General features: G+C 42.9%; 1 protein-coding gene across 1 annotated transcript in view; it reads right to left on the bottom strand.

The window, feature by feature from the left end:
* SUZ12 (SUZ12 polycomb repressive complex 2 subunit) overlaps positions 1-23,375 on the bottom strand; it is a 979,834-nt gene that overhangs the window by 552,316 nt on the left and 404,143 nt on the right. Inside the window, exon 9 of the mRNA XM_078654391.1 lies at positions 9,527-9,632. Coding sequence (XP_078510517.1) covers positions 9,527-9,632 — 106 coding nt within the window. The remainder of the gene's footprint in view (positions 1-9,526; positions 9,633-23,375) is intronic.

A 23,375-nucleotide genomic window follows, 5' to 3' on the forward strand; every position in this document is an offset into this window, starting at 1 on the left:
CATCATCTACTTTCTGTTTAGTTGGTAACTCAGGGTAAAGAGTCGAGGGCGTTCTAACCGGATATTGACCTGAAATCTTTGACTCTTGTTCTTTTCTATCAGTCTCTCTTTCTTTTATACCTTCTTCTAACTTTTTACAAGCTTGGTGAGCTGCTTTTCGCATCTCATTATCTAATCTAGCTTTGTTTCTTCTCTTTCGTTCGGTTGCTTCTTTTTGCCACAGACCGAAGTTGTCAAGCATGGCTGGCGTAGCTTTCTTTTTGTGGAGCGCTATTTCTAAGATTTCTATTTTAGCGAGATCAAAAGATCCCGTCAGTGGCCACTGATTTACCCAGTCTTTTCTAGTGTATTTGTGCCATAGTTTGCTATAAGCAACCATGGCTACTCCATATTTAACATACATGTCCTTGTTAGGGGTGCCTTCTGCCGGTGCTGGATGACTGACTTCTAACAAACGGTCCGGTCCAAAACAATCAAACAATTTTGAGAAGACAGGCATGACGTACAAGCGGTCAACAAAAAATCTCAATAGGTCGTGGACAAAGGTCCGCACTACCGGTCCTTCGCTGCCTGCAAAGAGGGAATATTCCTATTGTACGTTGTTTGCAAGAGGGAATGTCTCTATTACTACCAATAACTTCAAAGAGCGGAATACTAGTATTCGAGCAAACAATTTCAATACAATCTAACAATCAGTTTTGTCGTATATCACGACCTTACCCGGATCGTTATGGACAGTTTCTTCGTCGTCCACTTCCAGCGCCGGTTTGACCTCTCACTCCAACAATGCGGCGTTCCTGTAAGGTCCCAGTCAGGAAAGCAGGTCACTCGAGAGAGGTCCGTTCAGAACCGGTGAAGTTCAGTTGATCGGCCACCAGACGAGGGTCTCTTTCAGGCAGGTGCACTTCCCGATCGTTTAGATGTTCACTCCGTCGTTAGGACCTCTCACCGGACCCAAGTGTCGCTGATGGGCCCCGACGTTGGTGCGCCAATTGATGAAAAGCGATTCAGAAAAGGGGGTGGTGATGAACAGAGTGTCTGAATTAAGCAGACCACTCTTACCCAGTCCAAAGATCAGGGCTTGATCCATCACCGTTATTTAGCTCACTGCCCCATCCCAGCTCAGAACCTGGCTATATGCAAATTAGTCTGTCCCTGGCCCAGTGCGTCATGGGAACAGGGCAGACCAAACTACCAAGCCAATTCTTCACCAGAAAGGAGACAAGCTTCCGGGGACCGGTTTCTTCCATTTCAGACGTCGTCGGCCCGGCTTGCTTGAATCCTGATGGAGCAGTGAGCAAGGGACTCATGTCTGAGTATACCCTTCCACGCTTATGGTGGCCAAACTGATTCAGAAAAGGGGGTGGTGATGAACAGAGTGTCTGAATTAAGCAGACCACTCTTACCCAGTCCAAAGATCAGGGCTTGATCCATCACCGTTATTTAGCTCACTGCCCCATCCCAGCTCAGAACCTGGCTATATGCAAATTAGTCTGTCCCTGGCCCAGTGCGTCATGGGAACAGGGCAGACCAAACTACCAAGCCAATTCTTCACCAGAAAGGAGACAAGCTTCCGGGGACCGGTTTCTGCCATTTCAGACGTCGTCGGCCCGGCTTGCTTGAATCCTGATGGAGCAGTGAGCAAGGGAATTGATGAAAAGCAGCGAGACTCCCAAGACTTTCGATGCCGTTTGGTGCAAACCACCTCTAATTCACCCTAAGATTAGAGATCAAAATAACGAGGCAGGCGCTGGGAACTGGAAGGCGAAGAACAGGTTTATTTCTCTAGAGGAGAACAGATCACATCAGACACCGGGGCTATCGTCAGGAGGTGCTCTAATTGCATCTCTGTGGCATGGCCTTTTATATGCTTTTTCGTTAGTTTATTAGATGGTCAAACATTCCTGGCATCAGTTTATTGCATAGTCAAACATCCTTGGAATCCCCGCCTCAAGCTAGTTCTCACACAAACCCAGCAGCAATTGTCCCTCCACCCAGATCTAACAGATGATCGCTATCTCGCAGCTGGACATTCCGACAGGATCGGTCAGATCTAAGGGTTCGTGTCTTTGATTAGATCAGGCCCCTTTGTTGGTGAAACAAGCCCTGCAGTGCACGGGTAATAAACTATGTCCACAGGGGTCGGTTAGTGCCTGGGACCGGATTGAGTGGCCAGGTGCAGGGAATGAGGTTATCAAATGGGGCTTGCCCGTGCGTGGAGGATGATAGCGAGGTCGGGGTGACTCACAGGTGACCAGCAGAGTATAAAATGGCTGCGATGTGTAAAATGGTTGCTGCTTACACGCTCGTAAAGGCCCTCACTAAGCAAGATGGCGCCGGCAATGTTCATATTTGTCGTTTTATTTTCTACAACAGTCCAAACTCCCATGACAGTTTGTTCATACAATTGCAAATATTTGTACTATCACTTATACTGTTTGACTAAGATGGTTACTTGGAAAAAATGGTTTGGTAACTATAAGGACATTAAGCGTCAAATGAATCTGGGTAGATAGGGATGACAGCTCAAGCGCAATGATGCAACAGCCTTCTGGGCAAAAACATGTAGATAGCTAGCAAAGCTGTCAGGACCAGAGGCTTCAGATTATGCTTTACTTTTTTCACTTTAATTTCATAGCAGCCATTTTAATAACACCAACAAAACCACATTTCCCAGAAGTCCAGGGAAATTGGAGAAAACAAAGACAGGCACATCCATGAATGGCATTGTCCAATCAGAACCCAGGATCCAGCATATAGTCCCTCTTCAGTGTCCTGGTCACCCTCTTTCTTCGAGGCTCGCAGCCACAGGTGAGTATTTTTCCCCTTTTTTCCGTGACACTTTGATTGTGGGAATATTGTATTTGACATGTTAATGCTGTTTTGATTTATTATGCGGCAGTCGCGGGACCAATGACCGGTCCTACCCACCCGGTCCTACCAGACTGTTGTCTGCGCTTTTGTTTTCAATATGCCTGTTTAATGATTTTCTGGTGACAGTCACGGGACGGCTTGCTGGTCCTACGCGACTTTTTTCTCCTGGTATTTCCCTGGTTTTGCAGGTTACAGTAGGCCGCTGCGGGTCCGCTTGCTGTGGAGTGTAGTGAACACCTCCAGCCGCTGGTGGCGCTGCGTGAGCTAGCACTCTCTATGGTTGAATTACCTTTCCGATTCAGATTACACCCGCCGCCTTCCAGAGCCTCCATGAGCCCCTGGAGAGTAACGCCCTCGTGTAGGGTCGGTACAGGCTGTGAAGCCTGTGTTATTCAGATGCCCTGGGCTTCTGCTCTGGGTAGGTGTGTGTGTTCTAATAGACACTGCGTGGGTGTATATTTTTTCAATCAGGCTCTACGGTTGATCTGGAAGGGACACGCTCCCAGGGAAGTATTTGGACTTTATTGGTAGTTGTATTTAACAAGTTTGGCATAGAGCAGGGTAGTGTCCCAGGGGCACAGATCCCTTTGGAGCACTACCTACATATACATATTAACAACTGCTGGTCCCCAGCACCCATTAGACAATTTTTCCCCAGGACTGCTGGAGGTATTCAGCTGCCCCATCAGCCTTAAGCAGCTTAAGGTTTGCAGCATCAAAGGGCCCTAGTTAAGTGGTTTACTGTGTTTTGTGAGGCAGGTCAGACCAGGCAGACCTGCAGTGGGACGACGATCCCTTAGCCCAGATTCTTTGGGACGATTATTTATACGACGCAGTAGACGCAGCAATCTATAGAGCTGTGGAGGAGGTAATGGCCCCCATGGAGGAGCGCAAAGTTGGGGGACCTGGCCGATTCCGAAGCTGGGGCAGTGGCCCAGAGAGGATTGTTTGGCAAGCCTTTTATCAAGGAGCTCGGCACATTTGTGAATATGTTCACGCCCCTAGATAAGGCCCAGTCCTCTTTCAAGAGGGTTTTCTCTTCCCGGGCTTCCGTGGGGACGGTTGAGTTAAGAGCCGCTCAACCGGCTAGCCCCCCAAAACTCAAGAGGGCAAGTCTCCAGGTGGGGGCAGTATCAAAATCATGCTAGCTATCAAAACTTCTACTCCTCCCGTGGACGCCGATCAAGAGGTCGGGGCTTCAGAGGTGGTGACAACGCCTCTAATGCAGGTAAGTGTTTCCACTGCTTCCCTTGTGCAAGTGGGCGGTCGTTTGGCCAGGTTTATGCATGTGTGGAAAACCATCACGACCGATGCTTGGGTGTTACCCCAATTTCAAAATGGAGGAAATCCACCTCTTGAGGGACGTTTTACGCACAGCGGAATGGATGGTCCACTTGGACTTAAAAGATGCATACTTCGCAATCCCTAATTTTCTACCTCAAAGGAAATTCCTGCAGTTTCTTTGGCGCCAGCGGGTGTACCAGTTTACCACTCTGTCGTTCGGGCTTTCCTCTGCTCCTTGGTGCTTTACGAAGGTGCTGAGACCAGTTGTAGAAGAAGAAAAAGAAACGCGCCACGACTGCAATTAATGCATTAGAAGATTTGAGAATACACGCCCCATTGGAGCTGCCTTTAGGTAATTTGTTGCCACAATAAGACCATTTGAATTTCCCGGTAGATTAACAATACGACTTAGCCTTTGTTGCCTTGTCATCTTTAGGCGAGCACTGCATGAACTCACATCAGAAGGCCCCCATTTTCCGCTGGTTAAAGGCCAGGTATGGAGCTTTTTTGCCTAAATGAATGCGTTATTTTGTATAAAGACGATTTAGGAAGTCCAGTTCGAATCAGTTTTTGTTTTTTTATTATAAACAGTTGGTTTACCACGAAAAGACTCATCCAGCCCTGATGAGAGTCCGGCAATTCAAAAAACCGGGACTTGACACGCGTCGGCCACTATATTAAGTATAGCCTAAATCCTGAACTATGGGAATCTTTGCATAAATTCACAATGGCTTTTTTCATAATTGCATTTTTGTTAAAGATGAATTGTTTAACTATGCAAGAGTGATTCTATTTTTTCATATCTCAACTGTTTCACTGTCTATTGTGGTTTCGTCATTTATTGTTATTATATGTTTTATCAGTTTTGTTAAATAGATTTGTGAATTTTTGTCATATTTTTTTGCCTGTATTGTGTAATTGATTTGAGGTAATTGTATTTTTATGTGTATTGTTAGTAAGACAGCACCAAAATGGATTCTCTGTGGAGTAGACTACATGTTCCTCTTGTTTTAAACATGTTGAATAATTAAAACTAATTAGCCAAAATCTACGGCTAGGATAAACGTATTTATCTCCGTTTATTTCTGTTTAAATAATTTTTCAAAAATTGGTGGTGAAGGTACATTCTTTTTCTTCTTGTTAATCGGCCCTACCTTCCCTCCTTAATTTTGCTGGGCCAAACCCCTTCTTTGAATAACTTGTAGAGACCAGTTGTAGAGCACCTCCGAGCTCGGGGGACACGCCTCATTGTTTACCTCGACTACATGCTTCTTTTGGCCTAAGATCCCTCACTGTTACAAGAACAATTGCAGCAGGCGGTCAGCCTGTTAGAGAGGCTGAGTTTTGTCATAAACACCAAGAAGTCGCTGCTGGTTCCGGCTCAGAAGGTCACAATCTTTGGGTCCGTGATCCAGGCCATTTTTTCGGGCCCATTGCACTATCGGGCCCTGCAGCGGCTGAAAGCGAGACACTTGCGGAAAGGGCTTCCTTACTCTCATCCAGAGCTCCTGTCCGACAAAGCATGGGAAGAGATTCGCTGATGGCTTACTCATATAGAGGTACGGAATGGACGGGAAATATTCGGCTCTACACCAGTCCTGGTTATCGAGTCAGACGCCAGCATATCAGGCTGGAGCGCCAGGTGTGGGGATTATTCCACAGGCGGGTCTTAGTCACCGCAGGAGCAGTCTCTGCATATCAATTGTTTGGAGATTTTGGCAGGGTCCTTCGTCGTCTGTCACAGGACCAGAGACCGGGGTAAATCGTGTTTCCTTCTGAAGATGGACAATGTCTCGGCAGTCAGGTACATAAATCACCTCGGTGGCACTCGGTTGAGGGTTCTCTCGGACCTAGCGACAAGCCTTTGGCAGTTCTGTCTCGGTCACCAGATTTCGGTGACAGCGGAGTATCTCCCGGACGGGAGACTCAGGTTGCGAATTGGCACTTGCGCCACTTTCGAGAATCCAGTCTGTGGAAGTTGTACCCAGAGGTTTTTGCCATTGTGCAGAAACTTTGGGGTCCTTTTTCGGTGAATCTCTTTGCTTCCAGACTGGCTCATCAGGTGGCCTTGTTCTTCAGCTGGAGACCGGATCCTCTGGCGGTGGCCACGGATGCTTACCTGCAGGATTGGACCCAGGAGCAAGCTTATGAGCTCTCATCATTTGCGATTATCACAAGAGCTTCGGCTCAGATCAGGCGGCAACGGGCAGAGGTGGTTCTCATCACCCTTATTTGGAGGTTGCAAGTTTGGTTTCTGATTCTACTGCAACTTTCTTGATATTTTCCAATCCGTGTCCCCCAGTTTTCAGAGCCGCTTCTCAATCTGGATCAGGTTCCGCATCAGATGATGCTTAACAGGTCCCTACACCTAATGGAGTGGAGGATTACAGGAGTAGAGAATCGATCCCAGGCCTTTCCGCGTATTCTGAAGACCTCTTGTCCAAGGCCTGGTCTGATAGCATGGTCAAGAGATATCAATCAGCCTGGAAGGGATGGTGTCGGTGTGTGCAATGGGGTTGCAATCCCGTGGACGCAGACGTAGGGCAGATCTTGAACTTTGTGGCGAGTCTGGCCCAACAAGGTTTGGCCTACCGGTCGGTGAATACCTTTCAGTCTGCCATTTTGGCAAGGCACGTTCCTGTTTAAGGGGCGCCTGTAGGGGGGGCAACCCTTCATATGTCGGCTTCTGAGGGGGCTCAGGTTGTCTCTACCTCCTGAACCGCGATACTCCGTTATGGGATGTCAACAAAGTTCTTAACTTTTTTTGTCCTGGCAATCCAACGAGTTCTTGTCAAGGAAGCAGTTGTTTGCTAAACTGGCGATGCTCCTCTGCCTAATCTCGTGTAGACGAGTTTCAGATTTTAGGGCCCTGGATATCACGGCAGGGTTTTTTTCTCCTATTGGTGTTTCGTTCACCATTCGTCGAAGAACCAAATGTCACACTAGAGTAACAGAGTACCCCAAATTTCCAGACTCCCCAAAACTGTGTGTGGTGCACTGCTTAAAAGCATATGACAGGTCTTTGGAGCTTAGACCTCCAGGGGAGAGACAGCTTTTGATCGACCTCCGGGAACCGCATAAGGAAGTGTCATCTCCCACGATTGCACGTTGGGTGCGGTGGGTCATGCAGGAGTGGGTATTAACCTGCTGCAGTTTGGGGCCCATTCTTCGAGGGGAGCGATGGCTTGGATTGGTCCTCAGACTCAACCTTTAAAAAGTTCTACTTCAAACCTATTATTGATATGGCCTGCTTGGTCGTAAGTAAGCTTTAAACTAGCATAATTTGAAGCCTCCGATCCCGACAGAATGAGAAATTTCCTAGCTAACGTAACGGAAAGTTTCAATTCTATTAAGGACTCAGAGGCGAGGATTATCCCACCCGCGGAGAGGTTCCGGATTGCCTGCCCGTTGGGAATAAGTGCAGTGTTCTCTCTGTTTCATTTGACATGTTGACCTAATTTTGATGGCAGTTTGGTATGGAATTGTATTTCAGTTAATGAACAGTTTTAGGTACTTGTGACGGATGGCGTGACTCAAGCAACGAAAGAGGAAGACCAGGACACTGAAGGGAGGCTATATGCTGGATCTTGGTATCTGACTGGACAATGCCGTTCATGGATGTGCTTGTCTGTTTGTTTTCTCCAACGTCATTGGGAAATGCGGCTTTGTTGGTGTTATTAAAATAGCTTCTATGAAATTAAAGTGAAGAAAGTAATGTATAATCCTCGCCTCCGAGTCCTTAATAGAATTGAAACTTTCCATTACGTTAGCTAGGATATGTTTCATTCCACAGGTCTGCAGCAATTTTACAGGAGAATGAAGAGTGACGTGGGACAAGAAACCCTCCAGCAGGGAACAAAAAATCAACAGTTTGAGAAGATTCTTGCATGCTATGGAAACTCTTGAAACTAACAGTACAGGCAATTTTTAGAAACCTAGGTAACGGGCATGGTAGCATCAATGGACTGTGTTTTTCAAGTAGGAACTCAAAATATTGAGACTTTAGCCCTTTTTGGAAACTACAGAACCCCATGCCAAATTAGATAGAAATTGCACAATCTGGGAAAATAAAGAACCTGTAACTGGCTTAGCAGGTAGATATACTGGAAGAAAGAGGCAAATGTAGTCTTCCAGAAAGTAAACAGGTTTTTAATACCTAATGTGGCAGAGGGTACAGACTGAACCAAGTCAAAATAGCATTCCACTATTATTAAACCTAGTTTAAAAAAAAAAAAGGAGTATTAATTCAACAAAGTATATTAAGAGGTGGAATTTCAAAAGGCAACAATTTCCATAGGAGTTCGATCGAAAACCTTTCAATTCTAAAATACAAATCACAAGAGGAGATAATATCCAACCAACCCACAAAGCAAAAAAAAAAAAAAAACGGACTCAAGTGCGACCATGTGGCAATGTATGAGAGTCATGGGAGAGGCAAAGAAATCCACTCTTGTGTTTCTAGGCACCTAGAATATTTAAAAACAGTGGCTCACTGCAGTCTTATTTTAGAAAAAAGAATTTCTAAATTTATTCATATTCCATCCAGTTAAAGCATATTCAAATGAACGATTCTCAATGTTTTAAAGCAGTTTGCAAGAACCAACCATAAGAAAAAATATCAAAAGCATTTATTTTCAGAGGGTAAATTATAAATTCAATTGAATGCTAGACCAGTGATCACACAGTGCAACAGTAAAGGATGTGCATACATAAAATGACCAACGATTCTGGATTCAGAAGCATATTTGAATTAGTGGAGGTCAGTGGAGCGTTTTTAGTGTCAATTGTCGACTGTTTCGACGTCAGGGTTGTTGCGAAGTCATAATCAGGATGGGGCTGTTAGTTAAGCACAGACTGGGGGCCCAACCTAGAAAATGTGGGTGGGAGGTAACCAATAATGGGATCCACAGGAAAAATCAATATGGGTAGTATTAAACCAGCCTCTCAAACAAAAGAGCGACTGTTCAGTGATTTCAATACAACTTATTATCCTAGACTTCTATTACGCGACTATGGCATACTCCTACTTTCTTAATTAGTTTTAGGCACCTAAAAACATTCTATAGGTACCTGTGACCTCATTTCCTTATGCTAGATCATAATGCTGGCCACCAACCAGCACTGCGCTCAGTTGTCCCCAGCTAAGCTCATAATTTAAGAATATCCACATACTGGTTACCATTCATTGGGTGTCGGACATATGAATAGCATACTTAAGTTTCAGTGAAAGTGGTTAGGCAGAGTAAGAAATCAGACACATGGCTGAATGCTGGTCAAAACAAAAAAGAGGTCGCTAATGTTTAATGGGCATGACAAAGTTATCAAACATTTTGTATCTTTAACAAACGTGAATGGTATTATATGATACCTTGCCATCAAGAATAGTTTCCCATGTTGCCCTTTTCTTGCTCATTGGGCACTCCTCCATTTCCTGCATGGCTACTTCATATTCACCGTCAAGTAACTGCAAACGCCTTTATAAAAGAAAAGCAATACGTAGTGACAAATGGTCTGCTGGCACTCTAACTTCTGTAGGTCTTCAAATTTAAACACTTGTGATTTAAACTGAATTGGAAAAAAGCAAAGACCAGAACCATACCCACATTTTCTTATAGGAATTACTATGGCATTGGTGTTTTCAGAAGATGAAAGAAAAGTCCTATGCAAGTTTTGAACTAAAAGCAAGTAGTGTGTGTAGTTATGTGTATCTGGTCAGTAGGGTGAAATATGTAAAACCACCAGTTTGTAGTTTCATTTACACAATGCACAGCAAATAATTCTGCTCTGGGCTGCTCTATAAGGAAAGTGTTTTTTTTAACTTTTAATACTAATGCTCCTTCGTATGAATCTTCCTGCATTAGGAATCCTGGAGCAATGTTACCATAAAAATAAAAATAAATTAAGAAAGGAAACAAGAGAAATGGTGTAAAGCAGAAAACAGCTCTAGGTGGCCCGAGTCATGCATAACCTAGCGTTATCACAAAGCAAACATTTACCTAGAAGAAATAAGGCCCAGTCAACAAGGAGTTATGAAGCTTTTAGAGGGTTATAATGGAACATTCTAAGGGAAACTACTTGAAAAGCTGAAGATTGTGACAATCATGAGCAACAATGCTTTAAACTCTGTCTGCAAATCAAGTCAATAAATGCAGTTAGTTTGTCCCCTATGGCATTCACGTTACCCTCTTTGATGGTTGACAAGAAAATGTGTTACTTACCTGTAACTACAGTTCTCCAGTATTGGTATCTCTCAGATTCACATGCTTGAATCATCCCTGTTGTCGTAGTGGGAGTCCCACAGTATACATATAAATGCAGTAGATAATACTTCAATAGGCTACAATGCAAGGATGAGTCACTGCAATAGCCTATACATTTTCTTTCGTAAAAAAGAACCAAACTTAAGTAACAGTCAATCAGGCGACGGCACCCTCTTGAACAATCCCAAGAGAGGCTAGCTTCATCAGATTTTCAAGCACACATGTGAAACTATACACTTTGAGGAATAAGGGAAGCCTCTGGGGAGGAGGGTGGGTCGCATGTGAATCTATGAAAGATACCAATACTGGAGAACCACAAGTACAGGTAAGTAACTCATTTTCTTCTTCAGTATTGGATCTCTTCTAGCAGAAGTAAGCGCAAGAAGCAAAGCCACTTTCGATGTGAGAAACTTGAGGTCTATTTTGTGGTTTGGCTCAAACTGTAATTTCATTAAAGGAGACAATGACCCCATTAAGGTGCCATTCTGACGGAGGCCTAAAAGGGGGAAAAGGTCTGAATAGACCCTTTATGAACTGCTTGATGTGAGAAGAGGCATCGGACGTGCATCTGTGTCGGGAGAGGACTGCGAGGTGGACCCTTACTGAAGCATACGCCAGACCTGATTTTGGCAGAGATTAGAGCTAAGGCAAGATTTGTTCGGGAAAGGAGAGAAGAGGGTGAATATCATTCCGAAGGAACCAAGAACAAAAACGTTTCCATTTTAGTCTGTACATTTTAGTAGTAGACTCAGCTCTTGCTCTCGACAATATGTCTTCACAGTCTTGAGGGATTACTAAATCTTTGCACTCATTCAACTCAGGTTCCAGGCATGCAATTGAAGAGAAGCTGGGTGCGGATGCAGGATCTGCACTTTGTTCATCATTAACAGAGTGGTTGAAAACAAATGAATAAGGAAGCGCAAATTGGACAGAAAGTACTTAAACACATGTTCGCAAGATCTTCCTCTCACCACAGCACCCCCAGAAGAGGAGAAACGCTACATAATCTGATGCACAGCATGTGAATCCACACATGTTCGCAAGATCTTCCTCTCACCACAGCACCCCCAGAAGAGGAGAAACGCTACATAATCTGATGCACAGCATGTGAATCCAGAAAAGGATTCACGCTGCAAAATAAAATGGTGACTTACCAGTAGGAGTAGTTATGCAGCTTGAATAATTTTCTGGATTCACATGCGGTGCATCATTCATTCCGCCAACTAGTGGTTGGGTCCGGAATAGTCTGTTTTCTTTTCTTACCTGTTTTGGGCGTAGTAGACCACCATTTGGTGCCAGGTATGTCCCCTGTGTGACGTCAGACAGCACCTGTTGGTCGTTGTACTCGCTAGTCATCTTTGGAATCTTTTTTCTCCCTGTGATGTAGTCTATAATCCTTAAGATGGTTCTTCCTGATGAGATATAGATATATATATATATATATATATATATATACATATATATATATATATACATATATATATATATATATATAAAACGTTTCACAGGTGCTCAAAGCTTTAGGAAGCACTCTCCATCTGCTTACAACAGTAACATCATGCTGCAACACAGTCCCTCCTCTGCACAAGATCAATTGCTTTGCCTTACGCGTTTCAGACATTCATTTCGTCCTTGTTCACAGGCTGAGCGGCAAAAAATAAATGGTAGAGATTTAGGATAACATCACCAGTTCCTTTAATTACCCACAGTTACGAGGTCACATGATCACACATTAGCATTCTGGTATCCGTAGTCTCTATAACACCAGAGCTCATCATAAAACTCGCTTTGTCAACTCAAAATTAATAGAGTTCAATACAGCCATTAGTGGGCTTCTCGTACATGGCAGACTCCGTTGCACATCAATAAACGCCCCAAAGATGGACCGATATAAGGCTCCTTCCGTGAAGAGCCCGCCGGACCGCTTTTGCTCAATGCGGTGGTGCAATCCCCCCGGCAGAGCTGCAGAGTAATTTATAACGTTTCACAGGTGCTCAAAGCTTTAGGAAGCACTCTCCATCTGCTTACAACAGTAACATCAGGCTGCAACACAGTCCCTCCTCTGCACAAGATCAATTGCTTTGCCTTACGCGTTTCAGACATTCATTTTGTCCTTGTTCACAGGCTGAGCGGCAGTCATGTCCTTCAATTCACATTTGTGGGGGCAGCTGTTCGGTCTGCTCAGTAGGTCTGCTGTTGTGTTGTATAGTCCTGGTAGGTGTATCGTTAACTTGAAGTATTGCTCAATGCCAGATCTCTTGTGCTAATTTGCTGATCGGAAATTATATTGTACCTCCCCGTCTGTTGAGGTAGAACATTGTGGTGGTATTGTACGTTTGAATCGGGACAGTTCTTTTTTTAATGTGTTTCTGGAACATTTTCAATGCTAGGAATACTCTTTCCATTTCCAAGTAATAGTTGTGCTTTATGGAATCTTGTTTGTTTCATTGGCCTCTTACTTTCAGTTCTTTAAAGTGTGCTCCCCATCCATTGAGGGATGCGCCCGTTATGGTCACAGGAGTTGGGTATTTAAAAGTTCTCCCCTATGCTATATTGATGGATGCCCACCATTGTGTTTCGGCTTGTGTGTAACAACTACTAGATCCTCCCAACTCCCTGTGACTTGGGATTAGTGGTTGGTGAGCCATTCCTGAAAAGGGCACATATGTAGATGGGCATGAGGAATGAGTGGGATGCATGACTCCATCATGCCCATGAGTTTCATGAGTCTCCTCGTTGTCAGAGATTGAACCCTCTGGTAGAGGGAGGTTTGCTGTTTGATAGCTTATATCCTGTTTTGCGTGGGGTATGCCAGTGCACCTAGGACAATCTTTTCTTTTTCTGGCCTTGTTGAGGATTTCTTGTGATTTATGGAGAATCCTAGCTCTTGAAGCGTGTGGACTGCTGTGTGAACGTAGCTGAGACATCTGCTTTGTGCTTACCATTATGAGCCAGTCGTCCAGGAAAGGATAGACATGCATTCCCTCCCTTCTCAGTTGTGCTGCAACTGCAGCTAGGCACTTGGTAAAAACAAGTGGAGCAGATTTTATCCCGAATTGCAAACCTTGAACTGGTAGTGTGTTCCGTTGTGCAGAAACCTGATATATTTCTTATGCTTTTTGTTCATAGGTAAGTGCAAATAGGCCTCTTCGAGGTCTATTGTTGCCAGGTAATCCCCTTTTTGGATTTGCGGGATTGTCTCCTGTAGAGTAGTCATCTTGAAACGTTGTGTTAAAATTGAATTTGTTTATGAACCTTAGGTCCAGGATTGGCCTTAGTGATAAATCCTGTTTATATCCTGTTTTTTGCATTTGCATTGTTATATCCGGATTTGGAACCATGAAATAGGGTGAGTAATTTCCTTTGAAAAGTTCTTCTCTTGGTACCAATTCGATTGCTTGTTTTTAAAGAAGGTATTTGATTTCTGCATTTAACTGTTTGAGTTCTGATGTGAGGAACTTCTTTTTCCTTGGTAGATTTGCAGTGCAGGTGGTGTTTTTGTTAGTTCTATGCAATACTGTATTTTACCAAATGTACAATACATTTGTCTGGGGTGATTTGTCTCCACTGAAGCAGGTATTGTGTAATTCGTCCTCCCACTGGTGTTGTGTGTGGGTCTTTGTCCGTGTTTGAGTCAATTAGAGCTATTTTCTCTTCCTCTTGAGGTCTGGCCTCAGTCTCTACCTAGAAAGGGCTGCTTGGGCTGTTGCTGCCAACCTTGATATCCTGTTTGTTGGCCACTTCCCTGGCCTTGTTGTTGTAGCGATATTTGCTGACTGTGTAAAAGCTATGCTTTCTGCGGGTTTTCTGCTGTTAAACCCACCTCTTTTGAATGTTCCTCTTTGCTGCAGAGCTCCCACTGTCCTTGCAGTCTCATTATCCTTTTTTATTTGTTGGAGTGATTCGTCCACCTCCTTTCCAAACAGTGCTTTCTCTGTTAATGAAGGAGGTTTGAACCTCCTGCTTCAATACAGAAATTCTTAGCCAGGCATGTCTTCTCAAGGTTGTACCTGTGCACATTTGCAAGCTGGCACAGTCTGCTGCATCCAGGGAAGATTTAAGGCATGTGTTAGCGATGTTTCTGCCTTCCTGGACAATAGATTTACTTCTCTGTTTGTCCTCCTCTGGAGCACGTTGATGTGTTCTTTTATCTCATCCCATAGTTGGTGTCCGTATCTGTGTAGTAGGGCATTAGAGTTTGCGATGCGCCACTGCATTGCTGCCTCTTTTTCCATCTTACTGCCCACCATGTCAATTTGTTTGCTTTCCTTTTCTGGTGGTGGTCCACTGTTAGAGATGGAATCTGCCCTTCTCCTGGCAGTGGTAACAATGATTTGAGTCAGGTACAGCGTTCCTTGAATATATTTTGGGTCCTTGGAGGAATCTTTGTACTTCTTTTCGACCTTGGGTGGTACTACCTTGCTTGAGGCTGGTTCTTTAAAGGTCTCTTTGCCTTGGTCTAGAATGCTTGGCAGCATTGGCAAGTATTAAGTCCCCTTGTTGGCTGGGGATAATGTCTCCACGAGGAAACATGTGTCTCCTTTTTCCTCTTCGAGGGGGACTCCGAAAGTGTCTGCTGCCCTTTTAACCAGTCCGTTGTAGAAGATATCATCTGGTGGTGATGCCTTCGAGGGATAGAAGCACATTTCCTCTTCGGGGCTTTGGGTGTCTAGGTCATTCCATGTGTCCTCAAAATTCTCAGTCATACTCCTCTCCAGGAGCATATATTTATTCCTCGGGATCTTCCACACAAGGTTCTGGAGTTGGTGTAGAATCAAAAATCTCCTCTTTCCCCCCCCTTTGGCATCTGTCATCCCTCCGGCGTCTACGTCTTTTTCAGCAGCTGTGACCGCAGGAATTCGGAAGTGCTTCAGCAAAGCATTGAAATCTTTCTTCTTTTGGAGAAGCGTTGCCATTTTGGCTTCGAATCGCTGCCTCTTCTTTTCGACCTTGAGGGCTCTCTCTGCATCAGAGGCCGGAGACTTTTATTTCCTGTTTTGCGCTTGCCTCTGAGTTCGACAACGTTATGCTTCCCTTTGGGGTCTCATGTTCGACTCATGTCTTCGGCCCCTTGTGCAATTTTCCCCTCAACCGTCTCCCTTGGAAGGGTTCCGTGGGGTTCTTTTGATCGCGGCTGGCCTTGCTATCGTGGGCCTTCGGATCTGGCAGAAGTTTATGGTGTCTTACCTTCTCCATCTTTTTCTCGATCTCACCCGGTTTCCTGCGGGTGGGTGGATTTTCAGAGTCGCCTTCTAGAACTTTGACGCCTGAGCCTTGGGGTATCGATTCTGCCGGAGACTCCTTGGCCTTCATCACTGGAAAAACCTAGGTCCTTCAGTGAAATTTTCTTCGAAGTCTGACATCGTTGCGTAGTGGGTATCCCTCTGCTGTCCTGAGTTTTCGGTTGGAACACCACATAGGCCTCACAGTCCTTGTCCTGATGGTCCCTGGGCAGGCAGAGGTTACACACCTCGTGTGGATTGCGTTGGGCAAACTTGGGGTGGCACTCGGGGGAGACCTTGAAGGGGGTATTTTCCATGGCCCTTACCTCGCCGTCTGTCGACCCATATGTCGTTCTTGTAGTTCGGTCTCTCTCTCCAGTATCGGTGTCGAAGAACGGTGTATTTTAATCAAAATATTGTCCTTTATTTCCTTTTTAGGGCTTTTCCTGAAACATTTTACAGAGACTCCCATTTTCCTTCCAGACCCAACAGCGGAAAAAAGAATCTGAAGCTGGTTACCACATACAACAACCAACAGGGCGCCGTCTGACATCACACAGGGGATGTACCTGGCACCAAATGATGGGCGACTAGGCCCAAAACAGAAAGAAGAAAAAATAAAAAAAGAATACAAAAACTATTCTGGACCCAACCACTAGATGGCGGAATGATGCACAGCATGTGAATCCAGAAAAGGATTCATGCTGCAAAACTTAGCAGAGCTCAGGGAAACTCCCTTTCATACAACGTGCGGTAGAAAATCTGAGGAACCAAGCCTCTCTTGGGATTGTTCTAGAGGATGCCGTCGCTTGATTGGCTGCTACTCAAGTTTGGTTCTTTTTTACAAAAGAAAATGGATAGGCTATTGCAGTGACTCTTCTTTGCATTGTAGCCTATTGTAGTATTATCTACAGTTATTATATGTATACCGTGAGACTCCCACGACGACAGGGATGATTCAAGCATGTGAATCTATGAAAGATCCAATACTGGAGAACCAGAAAGACATTCTGTTCAGCCAGCGACTGAGGTATACGGCCTCAAGGACAGGGTCCAGAATCCCACACATCCCTGCTTGTTGCAGTACCACATGGCTGCGGTGTTGTCAGTGAGAACCTGCACCATAATCTGTCAGATTGATGACAAGAAGGCTTTAAGGGACAGATAGAGCGCCTGAATTTCTATAAGGCTGATCTAGAGTTGGTGCTCTGCTTGAGACCAGAGGTCCCCAATATCCACCTCCCTTAAGATGACCTTTCAAACGAAGCAGTGACACAGCTGTCAACTTTTTATGGGGTAGGGAGAACTACCTGCAGCGTGTAAGCTGGATACTGACAACTACCACTGCAGATCTTGAGCCATTTCCCTTTAAACCGGAATTTTGGCATTCTTATACTGAGCCCATTCGGCGCTTAGGTTTCACTGCAAGAACCATGTGCAAATTCCCTGGATATCCAACAAGCTTTTGACACTCTAGGTTGGGAAATTATGCTCGCAGTACTGGGTCACTATGGGATACCCCACGATTATATCCAATGTGTGAAACTGCTATGTTCATCACCTACAGCAAGAGCCAACTGGGCCTTTTATCTCAGATCATGTGGTGCATTCCATATCATTATATGCAGACTATATGCTTTTGTACTTAGAAGGGCGGGTAGAGCTGGTCCAACTCTGCTCCTCGTTTGTTGCTGTGTTGTATTTCAATCTTGCATTTTTAGCACTTTAATGGCAGATGTTTTACATTTGCAGCACTACACTATGTATTGAACGCGGTGCTGGTAATATGTGCGCACCATGATTTTATCTTTGTTGGTGTGGCTATTACTTGCATTCTTTTCTCTCATTATTTATTGCTTTTGTAATTTACCTTTATAGTATATTTTAATAGACCTAATAAAGTTAATTTGACTTCAAATATCCAGAGAAAATAATCTTTTAACTGGATTGGAGGGGTTAGGGTAGAAAGTAAGTAGTGTGTGCAAGTCAAACCACCATTGAAAGAAAACTGCGATGAGTTATCATCACTATTGAAATGAAAAACTGAGCACAGCTTTTTCGAACCTAGGGTTTGAATTTGACTTACCCGTCGGGTTGTCATGATGACAACAAGAAAAGAAGGTTTCCATGTGAGGCGCTGCAAACAGGCTTTACATATTGGTTCAGAGGGTCTAGGAAGCTGGGTTTCTGTTTCAATAAACCCCCCCACTTAGGAGTATAGAGTTGCAGATTCCAGAGGGGAGTAGACACTTCCACCACCTACTGGTGAATGAATCCCAGTCACTGCCCTTAGATACCTGGTCTGGCTCTGTATATACTATACCAAATGAGGTATAGTGTGCACAGAGTCCAATGGAACCCTAAAGGTAGGCAGAGGTAAAAGTAGATAGCACCTTACTCTCTAGTTGTGGTAGTGTGGCGAGACGTAAGGCTTTATCAGAGGGTAGGGTTCAGCATTTGTTGAACACACTGAATCAGCAAATGATGTCACACACTCAAAGACTGACCAATTTTGTTTGTATAAAAATATTATTTGGTTATATTTATTTCTTAGAACAAAGCAAGCCTAGCACAGGTAAGTACTAAGAAAGCAATTTTAGAACATATGCGGAACACTGGATCCTAGCTATCCAGTGCCCGTCACTTTGAAATTGCCCATAACCGTAATCGTGATTTTCTCAAATTTTTCTGCATTGACCAGGTTCCTAAAGATGAAAAAGGGGTCGATAGGGTCAGTAGACTACATGTGTTAGAATCTAAATACATCATTGACCTACAGACAAAGGCCACGAAAGGTCTCAATAATGAAGAGGAACTTTGGGTACATATGGAATAAAAGCTGAATATCTTGTTCGGGGGTAGCCCCATTGCATGTTCATCTGATTCCCTTACGGGGACTATTAAACTCTCTGTACTGATTCCCATTTTGGTCTCTATTTAAGATATATCTATCTGGATTAGAATGATTGCCTGCAGCAAATTCAATAATTAAGATTGCGTACATGTTTTCCGTTACATACTGTAGTCTGATTGCCCATTCAGGGCGCTATGATGAGAAAATGTGGGAGATTTCCGAGTTCCTATATTTGATTTCTTATTTTCTAAAAGAAAACATGAAATACACACATTTTATACAATGAATGTTCATGAGATTGTTTTCATATCCCTATATTTGACAGTGTTTTCTTACTGTTCGAGTTACTACTAGCATATCGTGTAACTTAGGAGACTTACTGAAATCACATGTTCATGTTTCCTAAATGTTACAAGATGGCCGTAGCTGTTACCTATGAATGTAAACCATTTTGGCCATCTTCACTTCGATGAATTCATGTGATGCACTTTTTGTTTTTAAAATAGCTCAGTGAAAAGATACAAACTGGCGTTGAAAAAGGCGTGCCAAAAAGTGTCTGTCAGTGCCTGGAGGCTTGCACATTAAGGCACTTTGCTACAATTTAAGGCGTGCACTCGTTCTTCGCTGCATATTGATTGGTCTGCCCTTTTGGATATACACATTCATATATACACATACAGACACTCATATACACATACAGACACTCATATACACATACAGACACTCATATACACACACACACACACACACACATATATGCACACGCATACATATATGCACACATACGCACACACATACATATACGCGCACACATACATATACGCACACATACATATACGCACACACACACGCACACATACGCACACACATACATATACGCACACATACATATACGCACACACACACACACATACGCACACACACACATACACACACGCACACACACATACGCACACGCACACATACGCACACACACATACGCACACACACACATACACGCACACACACATACACGCACACACACACATACAGACACACATAGACACATACACACATATACATACACATATATATATATACATACACACATATATACATACACAAACAATCACACGTATATACACACACACATACAATCACACACGTATATACACACACATATATACACACACAGACATATATATATTTTTTTTGTTTTTTGTGGACACGTTTGGAATAAAAATAGTAAAATTAAATTATTCTGATCTTAAGTATTTGCCCAAGAAAGAGATGGGAATATCTTGAGTCAATTTTCTTCTATTCTGCAACTTTTCTGGTCTTCTCTCTAACTTCCATCCTTTCTTTTTCCATTTAATCTTTCCTACTATTGAAAATGCATTTGCGCTAGGAGATTGGAAAATGGAAAACAAACTGGAGGATGGTTATGCCCATACAGGGCACAATTATGGAAACAGCATTAGGAAATGTATATAAAAAAAAATATATTTTTTGTATTATGATTAAGTATATCCTGTATGTACATATACGTACATATATTTGTTTTTCCTATGCTGGATGATTGCAGCAAAATACCATACAAATTGACCACTATTGGTATTGCGATTATCATGATTATTATTTTGTTTGGATTTTGCACAAGCGCTTTATATACTTTGGTAAATCAATTTTGCTTAAAACACACTACAAGATGGCTGCCATGGATTTTTTAGTAACATATGCAGAAGTCCGTCTTTTATGTCTACTAACATCTATGACGTATGTTGGTTTTAAAATGACTGCGAAGTGGCACTTGTAATTTGACATTGAGAAAGCCGTGAGGCGAAACACGTCTATCAAAGGATGGGGGGGGGGGTCTGCACCAATAAAGCATTTTTGGCTTTAGACCCTTCGTATGTGCCTTTTCCTACTTCAAACAGCAAAAAAAGTTTGACGTTGCAGATATATATATATATATATTCACTTAAAAAAACATAGGTTTCACGAAAAAGAAAGAACATATACAAGGCCTCAAAGGCTTTTACCCCTGTGGCCACTGCAAGGCATGTAAATCAAGTACCATGGTCAAAGCAATTGATATTCCGGGCAGAAAAGAGCAAAGGTTAAACAAACAGTTCCTGACTTGCAATACCACCTTTGTCATCTACGTCCTGGAGTGCCCATGCAAACTTCGGTATGTAGGGAGCACTACAAACATAGATGACAAATACCCTATGGCGCGACATTTTCAAACGTGCCACCAATCGAACAATTCCCTCCTGCGCTACTACGCTGTTGAACAAGTAAACGTAGGAAGAAGGGGTGGTAATCGGGAATTAGCCCTTAGAAAGAAGGAATCCAGATGGATAATGGAGCTCGAAAGTAAGTTCCCGGGTGGGCACAAACTTGATGAGGAACTTGCCACGCATCTCCACGAGGATTAAATTATCTCTCTTTCTCTCCACCTCCCTCCCCTTTTCATCATAATTACGCCGTTTAGCGGTTACTGAACTACAACATAAGATGACAGGGCTCGATATAGTAGAACTTTGTATGCTCAAAAGTGTTTTTGAACTTTAAAACTGTATAAACTCTTTTATAAGCATGATTTTAATGAAGATATTTTAACTGTATGTTTATATGTTTTTTGTAGGAAAAAAAAAAATTTGAAGAGAGAAGTTATTTCCGACACTTTCAATTCACGGTCCCTGGACCTATAGTTTTCCTTCACCTGGATGAAAGACACCTTCACTTGTATGAAAGTTGCATTTCATGTTATTTAGATGTGCACTCTTACCTAGGGATGTAGGTCTTGGGTTATGCGTATTTTTTCTGCAAAGAGATAACCAAGAATATCTAACAATATCAGCCCCGGTCATGCGATCGTAGTTCTCACTGGCACTAGACCGAGAGAAAGATTTAATTTGGTGTTTTTTCACAACTATGACCTGCTTTGTGACTTTCAATTGCATGAAATGATATTTACATTTATGTTAGGCACTAGACCTAGAAAAGAATGATAATATTGATGTTTCCATTGCAGTACAATGCAATTTACTTATTCCCGTTATGCTTACATCTGACTTCCACATGTATAGCTAGCATATGGGCTTATGTAAACGTTTATTTTTCATTCAAGTAGATATTATCTACACTGATTACACCACTACAAAATGGCGGTACCTTTATGTTGTTTACATACCTTGTTTTTATAAGTTACCTCTTCCATGTTTACTGTTGCGCATATCAAGCCACACTGACCTGGGTGGTTCACGTGTGATCAAGACACAAGCTGTGTCGAAACGCGTAGCGTGGTTACTGAAAATAAATCATCTCTGCTGAACTTTTCCTGAGTGCGCAACTTTTTTGCTTTGAAGCGAGTTTGGATTATATACATATATATACATATATATATATATATATATATATATATATATATTCACTTAAAAAACATAGGTTTCAGGCCTTATATAGTTCGGAATTAGCATTTAAAAAACCATTGAAATTGCTCCTATATAGTTAGTTGTACTAACTATATTTCGCGCACCCGCGATCCGCTGCTGATTATGTCATATGATGTCACATATTACATCATTCATGACATGGTCAGTGACATCACTGATGACATCTCAAATGACATCACTGATGACATCTCATTTGACATCACTGATGACATCTCATTTGACATCATCCAGTGACTGTGTGCTTCAGTAAAGTTTAAATATGTTTTACATATTGAATAATGAGTGGATGTACAAGTGTCTGGATGAAGGATTTAGTAGGTGCGTGACTGACTGTATGAGTGAGAGATTAAATGTGTCTTACTAAATGCATGGGTTAGTGACCAAACTGTCTGGATGTGTGCATCAGTATGTCTGTTGTTGTGTAAGCTGCGGCATGTGTTGATCAGTAGCTATATGAGTGGCTATATGGGTTATTGATTGGTTGCCCAAGTATTTGAATGGGAGACTGAGTGTGTGTGTGTGGGTGGCTGGGAGGTGTGTGACTCTGTGCATAGATGTGTGAGCAGTTGATTCATTAGGTGTATGAGTTCAAGAGTGCATGTGGAAACAGCTATATGGGCGGTTGACTGTGTGCATGAGTGTGTTGGTGAGTGAATGGATATCTCAGTGCTACATGTGCAAGTAAGTACATATGTAAAACACAGTACATGTGAGAGATGGTATATAAATGACTATACATGAAAGCCAGTGAATGTGCGAGTGGCTATATGGATCATTGTGTACTTGTATCAGTGATTGTATAAGAGAGTAAGTATGTGTTAGTATATGTTTGCATAAGTAAGGTGTTGTGTGTATAACTGTATAGTTGAGGAAACAGAAGTGTGATTGATTATTTGCATGACTGACTAGGTGTGTGAGTAACTCCATGGATGAGTGGCAGTGTGTGAGTGTCTGTATAGGTGTATGAGTGCATATGATAGTGTTGTATTGATGAGTGCCTGTATGTATGAGTGATTCTATGGGTGAATGAGTGAATGTGTGTGTAGACCTAGGAATCAGTAAGTGCGTATGTAGTAACTGGTATTGGTGTGTCAATGGTTTCAAGAATGGTAGTCTGTATTTAACGCTGGGTGTATCAATGGTTATATTAGAGTGTGAGGAGGTGCATCGTATTATCACATGAATGATATCATCAGTGATGTGATCAGTGATGTCAAATGAGATGTCATCAGTGATGTCATCAGTGATGTCATTTGAGATGTCATCAGTGATGTCACTGACCATGTCATGAATGATGTAATATGTGACATCATCAGCAGTGGATTGCGGGTGCACGAAATATAGTTAGTACAACTAACTATATAGGAGCTATTTCAATGGTTTTTTAAATGCTAATTCCTAACTATATAAGGCCCGAAACCTATGGTTTTTAAGTGAATTT

Source organism: Lissotriton helveticus, chromosome 7 (genome assembly GCF_964261635.1).
Source record: "Lissotriton helveticus chromosome 7, aLisHel1.1, whole genome shotgun sequence".
NCBI classification, from domain to species: Eukaryota; Metazoa; Chordata; class Amphibia; order Caudata; family Salamandridae; genus Lissotriton; species Lissotriton helveticus.